At 51.6% G+C, this 14,860-nt stretch overlaps 2 protein-coding genes and 1 pseudogene across 2 annotated transcripts in view; 1 reads left to right on the forward strand and 2 right to left on the reverse strand.

Annotated features, from left to right (window-relative positions):
* The window catches only part of LOC112121806 (serine protease 27-like), a 7,872-nt gene extending 4,666 nt beyond the window's left edge, over positions 1 to 3,206 (reverse strand). The window contains exon 1 of the mRNA XM_026658296.1: positions 3,161 to 3,206. Within this exon, the coding sequence (XP_026514081.1) occupies positions 3,161 to 3,206 (46 nt within the window). The remainder of the gene's footprint in view (positions 1 to 3,160) is intronic.
* Positions 3,207 to 3,259: 53 nt separating this feature from the next.
* LOC112115259 lies at positions 3,260 to 8,296 on the forward strand (annotated as a pseudogene).
* A 1,417-nt stretch (positions 8,297 to 9,713) lies between these two features.
* On the reverse strand, positions 9,714 to 13,673 carry LOC112121757 (serine protease 33-like). Its single transcript, XM_026658297.1, has 6 exons — positions 13,610 to 13,673; positions 12,589 to 12,609; positions 12,155 to 12,317; positions 10,823 to 11,094; positions 10,177 to 10,346; positions 9,714 to 10,007 (listed from the first exon to the last, which is right to left on the reverse strand). The coding sequence occupies exons 1-6, from the start codon at positions 13,671 to 13,673 to the stop codon at positions 9,714 to 9,716; spliced, it is 984 nt and encodes a 327-aa protein (XP_026514082.1).
* Positions 13,674 to 14,860: the final 1,187 nt, after the last annotated feature.

Genomic DNA, 14,860 nt, shown 5'->3' on the forward strand with positions numbered 1-14,860 from the left:
CCCTAATATGGGCCGGGAATCCTTTGTGCCAGGTGCTGCCCAGACCCACAGTGGGAACCAGTCCCTGCCCAGAAGGGCTCACAGTCTTAACAGACAAAGGCAGGAACATTCTCCCGCTTTTCCATCCAGGGAAACTGAGACTCAGAGACATCCAGGACTTGCTCAAGGTCACACAAGGAGTCTGCCGCAGAATCTGGGATAGAACCCAGGAGTCCTGGCTCTCGGCCACCCCTCTGAGCTAACCCACTAGCCCCCACACCCCTCCCATAGGACCCAGGTGTCCTGGCTCCCAGCCCCCACTTACCCTGCAGCATGGGCAGCAGGAGAAGGATGGTTATTGGGGTGCAGGGGGATCCCATGGCCCAGCAGCTCCCAGCTCAGCTTCCACAGGTGACTAGGAGGTCAGTGAGCTGCCCCAGTGACCCCACTGCCCCGTGTCAGCTGTCTGCCTGGGCGGGGAATGTGGCCCAGCCAGTCCCCCCATCACCTGCCTCTTCTCACCCTTCCAGGGAAACCGCTTCATGGGCTGCCAATCCCCTACCCAATGTTCACCCTCCCCATTCCCAGCCTCCCCCCCGCCCCAGGCACATTGGCCCCTCGCTCTGTCCCCGGGCCCCATGCGGCTGAGAACTCCCCCACCCGTGTTTTTGTGACACGGGGCTGCTGTCATATGCCGAATGGGGAGATGTGTCCCAAAATGGCCAGGGAGCTTTCTCAAGTTGGCTCACCGGGTTTGTCTGTGTGTGTATGTGTGTGTTTGTGTGTGGCTAAACTCTGGGTTGTGTGTGTGTACCTCCAGGTTGCGCGGGGTCCCTTGTGTTGTCTTGGTTGGGCAAATGGCCAAGGACAGAACCGCCCAAGGAATTTCACAGTATTCTTGGGGTTATTTATTTTCTATCGCTGTGGGTAATGAGAGATAGACCCGTCCTAGACAGACAGACACAATATAGACAGATGGTGACGGTACAGACAGACACAATCTATATAAACACAATCTAAACAGACAGACAGACACAATAGAGACAGGTGGTTGGATACAATACATTAAGAGGCAGACAGCCTAGACAGGCAGACTTTAGACAGAGGGGCAGACGCAATCTAGACTGACGGGCATATACTATGTAGACAGTCAGATGCAGTTGAGACAGACAGACATATTTTTGGTTACTAGTATTCTCTGTATTATTGTAGGACCTACAATACCCTAACATGGGCCAGGAATCCTTTGTGCCAGGTGCTGCCCAGACCCAAAGTGGGAGCCAGTCGCTGCCCAGAAGGGCTCACAGTCTTAACAGACAAGGGCAGGAACATTCTCCCCCTTTTAAATCTAGGGAAACTGAGACTCAGAGAGATCTGGGACTTGCTGAAGGTCACACAGGGAGTCTGTGGCCGAGCCAAGGACAGAACCCAGGCATCCTGGCTCCCAGCCCCCACTTACCCTGCAGCATGGGCAGCAGGAGAAGGATGGTTATTGGGGTGCAGGGGGATCCCATGGCCCAGCAGCTCCCAGCTCGGCTTTAGCAGAGTACTAGGGGGTCGATGAGCTGCCCCAGTGACCCCACTGCCCCGTGTCAGCTGTCTGCCTTGCTGGGGAATGTGGCCCAGCCAGTCCTCCTATCACCTGCCTCTTCTGACCCTTCCAGGGAAACCGCTTCATGTGCCACCAACACCCTCCCCCTCCAAGATTCACCCTCCCCATTCCCAGCCTCCCCCCCGCCCCAGGCACATTGGACCCTCGCTCTGTCCCCAGGTCCCGTGCGACTGAGAACTCCCCCACCCGTGTTTCTGTGATACAGGGATGCTGCCATATGCCGAATGGGGAGATGTGTCCCAAAATGGCTAGGGAGCTTTCCCAAGGGGACTCACCGGGTTTTGCTGTGCGTGTGTGTGTGTGTGTGTTTGTGTGTGTGCGTGTGTGTGTTTGTGTGTGCAGCTCAACTCCACGGTGTGTGTGTATCTATAGCTAAACTCCAGGGTGTTTGTGTGTATATAGCTGGACTCCGGTGTGAGTGTATGTGTGTGTGTGTGCCTCAGGGGTGCGTGGGGTCCCTTGTGTTGTCTTGGTTGGGCAAATGGCCAAGGACAGAACCGCCCAAGGAAATTCACAGTATTCTTGGGGTATTTATTTTGTATCATCCTGAGTAATGAGAGATAGATCCGTCCTAGACAGACAGACAGACAAAATATAGACAGATGGAGACAGTACAGGCAGACGCAATCGAGATAGACACAATCTAAACAGACAGACAGACACAGTATTGACAGATGGTTGGATTGCACACATTAAGAGACAGACAGCCTACACAGGCAGAATTTCGACAGAGGGGCAGACACCATCTTGACAGACAGACGCAATCTCGACAGATGGGTGTATATAATCGAGACGGACTGATGCAGCTGAGGCAGACAGACATATATTTTGTTACTAGTATTCTCTGTATTATTGTAGGACCTATGACACCCAAATATGGGCCAGGAGTCCTTTGTGCCAGGTGCTGCCCAGACTCCAGCAGAAATCAGGGCCCCGTGGTGCCGGGCGCTGCCCAGACCCACAGTGGGAGCCAGTCCCTGCCCCGAATGGCTCACAGTCCGAACCAGCATTTCTCAAATGTGGCGATCGTGGCTGCATGTGGCCACCAGTTGATTTTTCTGTGACCACAACAGCTTCCTGGGAGGAGATGGGGGAGGGGGGGCCGTGGAAAGAAGCTGCCCTCCCCGCAGCACCCAGTTCTTGCTTCTGGACATGCTGCCTTGGTGTTTGCTGGTGCTGCCCGCAGGGATCAGCGCCCTGCACCGTGCAGCCTCCTCGGGGGCTCTGGGGACACGTATGGCCAGTGTGCGCAATGCCAGAGGAACCTGCAACTGATGAGTTCCCAACCCACCTTCCTGGGTGTGGCAGGACTCCGGCTTTGTGCTTTAGCTGCAGAGGGCCAGGGCCGGGGCTTCGGCTGTATTTAAATCCTCCCCCGGCCTGTCCCCACAAATATGGAAGTCAAATTATGCCTATGCACCAAAGTGCCCCGACAAACGCTGAGATGTTAAGTTTTAAAGTTGCCTTGTAAACACCATAAACCCTAAATGGGCAGGTGGAGTTGATCTACATAGGCATGGTTGTCTGTCTAGTCACAAAGCATTTTCACTGGCTAATCTCTGTGTTTACATCTCACACCCCTGTAGCTCCGTAAGCGGCTATTGGCTAACGTCATCGTCGGCAAAATCACCGCGTGGTGTTTGGGTAGGTTGAGCTCGTTCTTGGCAGATGGCAAAAGAGTTAAAAACGCGAACGGATATCAGAAAGTTTGTCAAAATATCAGAGCCGGGAAATGACCCGGAATGTGATACAGAGACCGTCCCAGAGGAGCCACCTACTGCTGAGAAAAGCAGACCACGGAAGGAAGAAAAATAAACGTTTCAGGACCAGTGGGAAAGGCAGTTTCTTGTGTTTCAGAAGCCATCTGATTCTGTCTCTCAGCAAGTGGCAGTGTGCGCTGTTTGGAAGAAAGAAATGGATCAAATTAAAGTGGACGCAATGCCATGTCACCATAGCACTCGTGCAGGGGAAGTTGAAGAGAATTACCACGGTGAGTTTCAGAGGCACAAACTGTTACGTGAGGCAAAAACCGAGCTTGAAAGACAACAGCGATGGCTCAGCGATTTTTTGATTAAAGTGTATTGGATTTGGGTGGCTATTTTTAAAGCTGCACTACTGTTGGGGGAAAGCCAGGAAACCATTCAGCAACGGAGAATTCATGAAGAAAATTGTCCTTGGCTGTGCAACAAGCAAGTTACACTTTTCAGAGAGGTACCGCTGAGCAGCAACATTTTGCAGAGGATCACGAGAGATCTGGTGAATTTTCGACACAACGAAATAGCCGTAAAAGTCGCAGCAAGCCCTTTCTACAGCCGGTGCTTGGAGGACATCCTTGATGTCACGAGGAATCCCAAGGTAATCGTATGCATTTGTTTTTTTGATGGTGTGGAAGAAGAGCAAGAGCTGACAGGGATTTGAAGGGGATTTCAGTGCAAACAGTCTCTTCTGCGAGCAAGAGTCAGGCTAATAACGCGAGATTTGTAGAAGCGAGGATTGTGTGAGGCGAGTGGGAAAGAACTGTGTGAGCAGTTGTTGCGACCTTGTGTAGATAAGATGGAATGTAGACTAGAGTCTAAATAGATGTGAAAAATAAGATATCAGGATGACCTATGTATAAACAAAATGCAGCTGTTGCTCATTATTGTCTGTAACAAAAGGTATAAATCCTTGCTGTAATTGTTTACCTAGAGAGAGACCTGCCTAGGAGGGGGAAACCCTGTGTCCTAGTGCACTCTCTCCCTTTATGCAATTGCTTCAGAATAAAGTATCTGACTTTGCTGCACCCAACCAGAGAGCGAGAACTCTGTTTTTCTCCGACAATGGTGATCGCCACTGTTTCTCAGAAAGTGTTTTATGTCAGGTGAGCCTCAGCGATAGGCCAGCCGGCCAACGCATTTTTCAGTGCGTTCAGGTGCGAATGGAGGAGGGCTGTGCTAGCTTTGACAATCTGTGAGGCTTGACAGCTGATGGGGCCGTGCCTTTGCAAGGTGCACCAGTCGGGGTGGTGAACTGCTTCCCAGAAAGCTGCCCTCAGAAACTTTTTTGGTTTCACTGGGATGACCACCAAGAAGTACTCACCAGCCAGGCCTCAATGAAAAGTGTGGATGAGGTTGAAATCCTTAGTGAAAAAGTGCCTCAGTGCTGTTAACGCCAGCGGCATCAATGAAGGGAGATTCGCAGCTCTGTGTGAAACGGGCTGCGAGACACATAACATGCTGCTGAATTACAACCCATTCCAGTGGCTTAGTTTTAATAACAGCGTACAGAGGCTGTCGGAGCTCCGGGAAGAGCTGGTTGAGGTTCTCAGCACAGTTTCACTGCAACTGTCCCAAAAGCTTGCTTGCTCTTTTTGAAAGAGTTTTCACCAAAGCTTGCTTCCTTGAACCTGGAGCTTCAGAAACCTCAGCTAACGAATCATAACATTCAAAAACAAGTTGGAGAACACATCAGTATCCCTGGTCAGTCAATTACAGACCTAAAAGTGGCAATTCTTTAACAAAAAAACTTCAAAAACAGACTCCAACGAGAAACTGCTGAATTGCAATTAATTTGCAAACTAGACACCATTAAATGAGGCTTGAATAAAGACTGGGAGTGGATGGGTCATTACACAAAGTAAAACTATTCCCCCTACTGTTACTCACACCTTCTTCTCAATTGTTGGAAATGGGCCATCCTGATTATCACTACAAAAGTTTTTTTTCTCCTTCTGACAATAGCCCACCTTAACTGATTACTCTCGTTATAGTTGGTATGGCAATGTGGAAGTAGAGAAAGAACTGACAGGGATTTGAAGGGGATTTCATAGTCAAACAGTGCCCTTATGTGATATCACTGTCTTCATTTTGCTTGGAAGTATGTAGCAAACGACCTGCAAACGGTGGGAGATGGGCAATTGCCTTATGTTAATCCATGTCGCTAATTACCAATGATACTAAGGCCTGGTCTACACTACGACTTTAATTCGGATTTAGCTGCGTTAATCTGAATTAATCCTTAACCCGTCCACACAACGGAGCCAGTTACTTCGAATTAAAGGGCGCTTAAAATCGATTTCTGTACTCCACCCCAACGAGCGGAGTAGCACCAAAATCGATTTTGTAAATTCGAATTAGGGGTAGTGTGGCCGCACACCACCGAATTAATGTGGTTAAAATTAATGGGGTAGTGTGGCCGCACACCACCGAATTAATGTGGTTAAAAACCGAATTAATGTGCTTAGTGTGGCCGCGCACAATCGAATTTATACAATCTGTTTCCCAAATTCGAATTATCTAAATTCGAATTAATCTCGTAGTGTAGACGTACCCTTAGGAAATAGAAGGTTACTCCAAAAGGCTATTGTTCACCCAAGGACTGCCGGCTGTCAAGAGGCTGCAAAAAATCTATAAAAAAACTCTTGGGCCCTGATCCTTTTTATCTCAGATCTGCTTAAGCTTCCTCCGGGGAAGTTTGATTCACAATACTGAGGTCTCAAGTTCCATTCTGGATCGCCCTGATATTGGATATATGGACAGTGGACTATAAACGGATTCTGGAAAGAACTCTTTGTGACTCTGAAGCTCACCATCTCTACTATGAAACTGACCTAAAGAACTCTATTCATAGCTGGATGGATAATGAGCTTTTAACCTATATGCTCTCTCTTTTCTTTTTAAATACATTTTGGTTTAGTTAATAAGAATTGGCTGTAAGCATGTATTCGAGTAAGAGCTGAAATATTCATTGACCTGGGGGGTTAATGTGTCCGCTCCTTTCGGAGTGGAAGAACATTTTTAATGAACAAAATTTTCAGTAATCCTCATCCTATTTGACTTGGCGGTCTGGGTGGGAGCCCAAAGGCTGGGTTGCTTTGGGGGAGCTCTGTTTCTGGCTTCTGGGTAACCAGTGAGGTATTGGAGAACCTGTTTTGTTGCTGGCTTGGTGAATCTAAGTGTTAGAATAACCACCAGTTTGGGGGATTGTCTGCCCCATTCTTTGCATTTTCCCCTAATTGAGAAATCTCAGCGTGGCTCCCCAGGGACCCCGGTCACAGGGGCTTAGTCAGTTTCTCAGTTGAGGATGAGAATGTGCAGCGAAAGATCTGTTTAGCGGTAACCGAATACCTAAGTGTCCTCTTGGAGGATCTTGAAAATCGCTTCAGTGAGGGAAACATTTTCCATCAATACACCTTCATGACTGACCCATTCAGCAATTCTGGTTCAGGTTTTCTGGCTGCAGACAAACTAGCTGATTAGCAAGGGAAATGCAACCTCAATTGAGTTACTATAAGGTGGGTGAAAAACTGGTTGGAAAACCATTCCCAGAGAGTAGTTAGTGGTTCACAGTCATGCTGGAAGGGCATAATGAGTGGGGTCCCGCAGGGATCAGTTCTGGGTCTGGTTCTGTTCAATATCATCATCAATGATTTAGATCATGGCATAGAGAGTACACTGATAAAGTTTGCGGATGTTACCAAGCTGGGAGGGGTTGCACGTGCTCTGGAGGATAGGATTAAAATTCAAAATGCTCTGGACAAACTGGAGAAATGGTCTGAAGTCAATAGAATGACATTCAATCAGGACAAATGCAAAGTACTCCACTTAGGCAGGAACAATCAGTTGCACACACCCAATGGGAAATGACTGCCTAGGAAGGAGAACTGCAGATAGGGATCTGGGGGTCATAATGGACCACAAGCTAAATACGAGTGAACAGTGTAACACTGTTGCAAAAAAAGCAAACATCATTCTGGGATGTATTAGCAGGAGTGTTGTAAGCAAGACACGAGAAGTAATTCTTCCGCTCTACTCCATGCTGATTAGGCCTCAACTGGAGTATTGTGTCCAGTTCTGGGCGCCACATTTCAGGAAAGATGTGGACAAATTGGAGAAAGTCCAGAGAAGAGCAACAAAAATAATTAAAGGTCTAGAAAACATCACCTATGAGGGAAGACTGAAAAAACTGTTGTTTAGTCTGGAAAAGAGAAGACTGAGAGGGGGCATGATAACAGTTTTCAAGTACATAAAAGGTTGTTACAAGGAAGGGGGGGGGAAATTATTCTTCTTAACCTCTGAGGATAAGACAAGAAGCAATGGGCTTAAATTGCAGCAAGGGAGGTTTAGGTTGGACATTAGGAAAAACTTCCTAACTGTCAGAGTGGTTAAGCACTGGAATAAATTGCCCAGGGAGGTTGTGGAATCTCCATCGGAGATTTTTAAGAGCAGGTTGGACAAACACCTGTCAGGGATGGTCTAGATAATTCTTAGTCCTGCCTTGAGTGCAGGGGACTGGACTAGACGACCTCTCGAGGTCCCTTCCAGTCCTATGATTCTATGAAGACAGATGGCTTACATCCAAAGAGTCAAAGGAAGTTAATCTCAGGTACCTCATGCTGCCACTGCGCAGTGATGCACGGATGAAAACATACCTCAGCCAGCCCGGTGTTACAGTACAGGAGTTCTGGAGTAAGGTGTACCTCTTTGAGGACACCTACAAGCCCCTAGCTAAAGTTGCTTTGGTTGTCTTGCCCCTGTTTTCTACTCCTGTGCTGCGTGAGAGGGCATTCACTGCACTACCTTTCCTGATGCAAACCGGGAAGGTTCCCTTCTAGTTGCATGGGAGACCTGAGATCCTACAGACTTTCCATTCAAAGAGCTCCTGAACTTTTCCCAGTCGCCCGATCCACACAAGGGATGTGTAAAACCCAGAACTTTAATGTCATGATCACACTATATTAGTAAAGGGCACTATAACGCGATGATGTTTGTTGTTACTATTATCATGTTTATTACTGGAGTTTTTGGTCTAAGTTTCTGAAAGGAAGAAATTTTGGACATATTTGCAGATATGGTTTTTTCATGATTATTTGGACTTTCATTATATAAAAGCATTTTAAAATTTACTTCAGAATTGTTGTACAGCCAGCTACCTTTTACCACAAAAGCAAAAGAAACGATCACAAGAGACAAGAATGTGGAAAGCCCCTGATTTGTGTTTCTAGTCTGTTTAGGTGCAGTAAAGAATAGAGACAACTGTACGTTATTTTTATTATTGAGTCTGCAAAAAATAATAATAATTTTTTTTTTAAAAAGCAGCCCCTCCATAAATAAATGACAATGATTTGGACATGGATCTGTGCAGATTGATTTGTTTTTCTTAAAATAAATTAAGTATTTTAGGGAAAAGTGTCAGAGCAGCCACTGGCAAGAGTTGGTGGCCACACTCTGAGGCCACCAAAACAATTTTTGGCAGGACACCTGGTCCAACCAAAGGCAGGTTTATTCTCCCGCTTTTACACCTAAGGAAACTGAGACTCAGAGAGACCCAGGACTTGCTCAAGGTCACACAGCGAATCTGTAGATAAGCCAGAGATAGAACCCAGGAGTCCTGCTCCCAGCCCCCCCGCTCCAACCCATTAGACCTCAATCCCCTCCCAGAGCTGGGGACAGAACCCAGGAGTCCTGGCTCTCAGCCCCCCGCTCCAACCCACTAGACCTTAATCCCCTCCTAGAGCCAAGGATAGAACGCAAGTGTCCTGACACCCAGTCCCCGCTTCTCTAACTCAGGACTTCTCCAGATTTTTCTTTCAGAGGACTCCCAACATGCTATAAAATTCGAAGGCCCAGTGGAGGGGCGGGGTCTTGGACTCCAGGCTTCAGCTCTGTGTGTGTGTGTGTGTGTGTGTGTGTGTGGAGGGGTTGGGGCTCTGGCTTCAGCCGCTAGATGGGGGGACTTGTGGCTTCAGCCCTGTGGGGATGGGGGCTTCTGCCTCATGGGTCTGGGGGGCTTTACCCATGCAGGGCAGGGGTGTGCAGGGCTTCTGTCTCGTAGGTTGCCCTGGCTCAGGGCTCTAGCCCCATGGGGCACTGGGGCTTGGGATTCTGGGCTCCTAGCTTTAGCCATATGGGGAAAGGGGGCTCATGGACCCACTGGAATGACTTACACCAGTGGTCCATGGACCCCCGCTTGAGAACCACTGCTCTAACTCACTAAAACTGCCTCCCCTGCCAGAGCTAGGGACAGAACCCAGGAGTCCTGGCACCCAGCTCCCCATGTGCTAACCCATTAGACCCCACTCCCCTCCCAGCCCCATAATCATGCCCTGTCTCCCTCATGGCAGGGCTGGTGTTAAATTAGCAGCTCAGAAACCAAGCAGTGGCCCTATCCCCAGGGCAGCGTTGGCCAGCAGGAGGGGGCCGAGGAGCAGGAGAGTGGGCGCTGGAGTGTAGCCAGCATTAGGATGACTCCTAATGGTGACATTCACCACCCCGGATTCCACACTGGGGAGCTGCTGCTGGATCCAGTCGGAGTAGGCGGAGACCCGGGTATAGACCCCGGGACGGTAGGGGAGGCCACAGCCTTCTCCCCAGCTCACGATGCCGATCAGGAACCAGGAGTCAGCCTGGGAACAAACGAGGGGTCCCCCAGAATCCCCCTAGAGAGAGAAGGAGAACCAGTTAGACCGGTGCCCTGTAATCCCAATCTGCAGCCCCGGGGGACTTCCCCCACCAGCTCTGCCAGTGTCCCTCAAGCCTGACCCGCAGCCCCCTCCAATCGCAGACATGGGCTCCTGGATCTCCTGGGATGTCCCTGAATTCATTCACCTGGCATGAGTCCTTCCCTCCTCTGGTGTAGCCAGCACACACCATGTCGTCTTTGATGGGGCGCGATCCCGGGGACCCTGTGATGGGTTTGCTATAGAGATCATTGCACATCTCAGCATCCATGAGTGAGACTTGAACCTCCTGCAGAGTGCGGGGAGCAGGGAGACTTTCTGTGGAGGAAAAATACACCTCATCAGGGCCCACCTCAGCCATCTCCACCCAGGGCAGGATCGTCCCTGACTGTCTCTTCCCCTGCAGAGATGGAGATGCCCCATCTGGGCCCATCTAGTTAAATCAGGTGAGAACAGGAGTTTTTAAGCACACAAGGAGTCCTGGCTCCCAGCCAACCCGCTCTAACCTAGCACACCCCACTTCCCTCCCCAAGCTAGGGATAGAACCCAGGAGTCCTGGCTCCCAGCCCCCACTGCTGTAACTCACTAGACCCCACTCCTCAACCACCACCGCATCCTGTCTCCCATTGGAGGATCTCTGCTCTTCAGCAGCCGTTGGGCTTTGCTTTGCCTGTTTGGGCTGCGGCCGCTAGTTGGCGACATGACTCATGCAGCAGACAGAGCCCTGGCTCAAGGGTTCTCCCATGTCGCCTTTGGGGGACCCCCATCCCACGCAGGCCCTCCAGGCGTCTTACCACTCATCTGGACATCCCCCCAGCCGGTGACCCAGCACAGGGTGCCATTCGCGATGGAATCATTGCGGTCAGGAAGGCAGACGGGGAGGATGTAGGCGGTGTATAGAAGGGGCCTGCTTAGGTGCGCCAGGGCTATGTCTGAGGCATAGCTGCTGGGGTTGTAGTCGCCGTGGATTATGACCTGTGACACAGCAGAGGTGAAGGTGTTTGCATTCTGGATATTCAGCTGGTATTTCCCAAGGGAAACAGAGTAACCAGTGAGGGGCAGATTCCTAGGAGAGGGGAAGACATTGGGCAGGAGTTTGTTATTATACTCGCTACCACAGAGTCGAAACGCAGCCACCTCTGGGATGGGGCAGATGGGGAACAGACTGTGGCAAAGTGGGAATTTTCTGTAGTATTTTTATGAATCCTCTATGTGCCTCAGTTTCCCTATTGGGTGCAAAAGTGTTAAGTCTCTCAGTGGGGCAGCACAGGAGAACCGGGCAGAGGGGTTCTGTTACATTGCTCTCTGGTGTGGACTGAAGAGGTCCTTACAGGACCGCCTGAGGCTGACCACATATCACTGCGGAAGATGAGAAGAGAATGAAAACCGCGGTGGCCAGAACATTGAGACCCAGCAACCAAAGGCCTGGAGGAAGTTGGATTCCTTCCGCGTCTCCACAGGGAAGCTGAGCAGAAGCTAGCCGAGAACAAAGGACTGAGAGCTGACAGCAGGGGAGAGGTTTGGGATATCTCTACACTGCACTAAAAAACCCTGCGGTGCCGAGTCTTCAAGCCCGGGCTAGCTGCCCCAGGCCAACTGCGGCCGTGCCACGGGTCTCTCATTGGGTAAACGTACCCCCAGAGACAGCGGCTGAATGGAGCCCAGAGCAGGCTGGGGAGCGCTGGCTTGGCCAGATGGCCTCTATCTCCACCGTGGTTTCTCTGGGCTAACCTAAGGATTTCCCCGAGCCGTGGTCCAGTTGATGAATTAACCAGACCCTGGTCTGACAACGTTGGCTGACGTCACTGCAAGTCCTGGCTGAGGTGCACTGGCCAAGTCTCCACCAGGGCTCTGTCTCCCTTGGACTCACTGGGCAGAGCTCAGGAATTGAAGCGGGAGGCCCGGAGCCCAGTGGCTCAGTCATGGAGGGGGTGGGGCCACGGGGCCGAGCCCGAAGGCAGGGTGGGACCCATGGGGGTCTGGCACACTGAAGGGTTCCTGCAGGGGATTGTTTAAAAGCTGGGCTGTAGCTGCACAGCGACACCACACAGGGGTGCCCCTGCCTAGCGTTGAGATGCAGCCACCTCTGGGGTGGGACAGTTAGGGAACAGGCTGGGGGCACTCACCGATTGAAGCAATGAGCCGCAGACACCACCCATTCCCCTGTGATGAGGGACCCTCCGCAGATGTGGAATCCTTTGTATTGAATGCTGGCCTGCCAGGGCCAAGCCCCGTTCTGGGCATTCTGCCCTCCTACGATACGGCTGGAGGCCACTGACTGCCCACAGGCTGGGGAGAAAGGTGGGGAGGTGTGTGATTAGGACCCAGGAGTCCTGGCTCCCAGCCCCCTCTGCTCTAACCCACCAGACCCCACTCCCCTCCCAGAGCCAGGGGGAGAACCCAGGAGTCCTGGCTCCCACCATCCCCAACCCACCAGCGCCAATCCCCTCCCAGAGCCGGGGAGAGAACCCAGGAGTCCTGGCTCCCAGCCCCCCCTGCTCTAACCCACCAGACCCCACTCCCCCCAGAGCTGGGGACAGAAAGTGTCCAGATTCCTTACTTGACTGGAACTCCTCAGCACCTAGAAAAGAAAGAGAGGGATGAATGAGGTGTGAAAACCGCACACGGCTCTGACCCCTCCAGCAGGGGGCAGCGCTGCACCCACGTACTCACATGCATGCACACACACATGATTTTCACAGGCAGATCCCAGAAATTCCTCTTCTCACAACTCCACCAGGCCCCCTGGGAGCCATGGCCTGCCCCAATGTCTCCCATGAGTCCCCGACCTCCTCCCATGGGGGTGGGAGTGGTTCTCTGGCCTCGGGTTTGCCCCCCCCAGGAAGGGGGGCATGTAGGGGGACATAGTCTGTTACAGGGTTTTCCCCTCTGACTGAGATTCCCCACAGACAGCCCAGACCTTAAATCCAGGGTCTCTGCCCCATAACTTCCCCCCAATGGGTGATGGGGGAAGGGCCCATTCTCTCAGTCATGGTTTTGCATCCCCTGCTCAACCTCGATGAGCTCTTCCCTGCCCCATGCCCCACACGTCCACCCCAGCCCCACTTATCCATCCCCTCTCTGCCTCCCGAACCCTACATCTCTTTTCCTTTGCCACCTACAACCTACCCTTCCCACAGGCCCTCGCCCTGCCCCCCAAAACCATCTCCCCTTTCCCCTACCCCTCACTTCCATCCCCTCCCGCCCAGTGTAAGTGCTGAGAACCCCACCCCTGGCCTTTCCCTCTTGAAACCCACAGAGGGCAGAGTCCTCCAGCAGGGAGTGCCACAAGTTATTGCAGAGAGAGTAATTCCTTATGGGCTTGAAGGTGTGAGGGACAGAAACCCATTCCTTTCCCAGAGCTGGGGATAGAACCCAGGAGTCCTGGCTCCCAGCCACCCCTGCTCTAACCCACTTGACCCCACTCCCCTCCCAGAGCTGGGGAGAGAACCCAGGAGTCCTGGCTCCCAGTCCCCCCCATATCCCTGTTCTGTCTCTTTCCAATCCTCATCCTTCATACCAGCACACTCCCACAGCCAGAAGACATCAAATGCCAGGACCCCAGCAGACCCTGCACTCACCCTCCAGCAGGGGCAGCACGAGAACCAGGAACAAGGCGGCCAGCGGGCAGCTGAGAACACCCATGATACGGTTCCCCCAACTCCAGCCGGCTCCTCTGAGGGCTGGGACCAAAGCCCAGACCAGGAGGGCAAAGTCACTGGCTGCAATTAGGAGGCTACACGTCACATTCATAAACAGAGCTATAAAACTACAAGACAGGTAAATTCTGAGAGGTGCAGATGGCAGCTGGGATAGAACCCAGGAGTCCTGAATTCCATCACCCCTTCCTCCAACCCACTAGCGCCCACTCCTCTCCTATAGGATTAATGGTATTGAACAGGTGAGCACAGATTCACAGTAGATGGCTTTCTGGCTGTAGGGGAAGAACCAACCGAAGCGAGGGGACTAGATAGAAGTAGCGAAGGGTCATTGAATATATGCACCCGGAGATCACACGACTGGAAGCCCCGGGCTGGGATAGCAGGGGGCTGCGGGACAGGACTGAGCAGAGCTTGTGGCTATCATAGGAATTCAACTCCACCTGGGTTTAAATATTAAACCTTGTATTTGCTTTGAACAGGAAACTGTTTCAGGTTTAATGGAGTGAGAATGAAAGCAGGAAATAACCCAATGAATGACCTTTGGTGGGTTAGAACAGGGGGGGGGATCCAGGACTCCTGGGTTCTATGCCCAGCTCTTGAAGGGGAGTAAAGTCTAGTGGGCTAGAGGAGGGGAAGCTGGGAGCCAGGACACCTGGGTTCTCTCCCCAGCTCTTGGAAGGGGAGTTCCTTTTGTCACCTTTCACCACCTGCTCTTTATTTTCATACTTCTAGTTACGAAACTGCCGTGGTATCTGTATTTTCTCCCCCCTCAACTTTCCCTTTCACATTCAGGATTCTGTCCCAGACACCACTGAAGCCAGGTGCATCTGGAGGAATGTGGGGCATGAGAGGTCTAAGCTGTCTGCTGGCCATTCGGCTGCTGCTGGAGCTGCCCTTGCTGGAAGGTGAGTGGTTGGCTGGGCACCTGGGAAACAGCCCTTGGAATTGAGGCCTCATGGGTGGGGAGACAGAGGTTGGGGAGGGAAGACAGGATAGAGGTTATGTGCCAGGCAACCAGGAGCCAGGACTCTTGGGATTTAGCCCTGGGTGTGGGAGGGGAGTGGCATCTAATGGGTTAGAGCAGCGGTGGCTGGGAGCCAGGACTCCTGGGTTCTCTCCCCAGCTCTGGGAGGGGAGTGGGGTCTAGTGGGTTAGAGCAGCGGTGGCTGG

This window comes from Terrapene carolina, unplaced genomic scaffold, assembly GCF_002925995.2.
Source record: "Terrapene carolina triunguis isolate 2854851 unplaced genomic scaffold, T_m_triunguis-2.0 Scaffold423, whole genome shotgun sequence".
Classification (NCBI taxonomy): domain Eukaryota; kingdom Metazoa; phylum Chordata; order Testudines; family Emydidae; genus Terrapene; species Terrapene triunguis.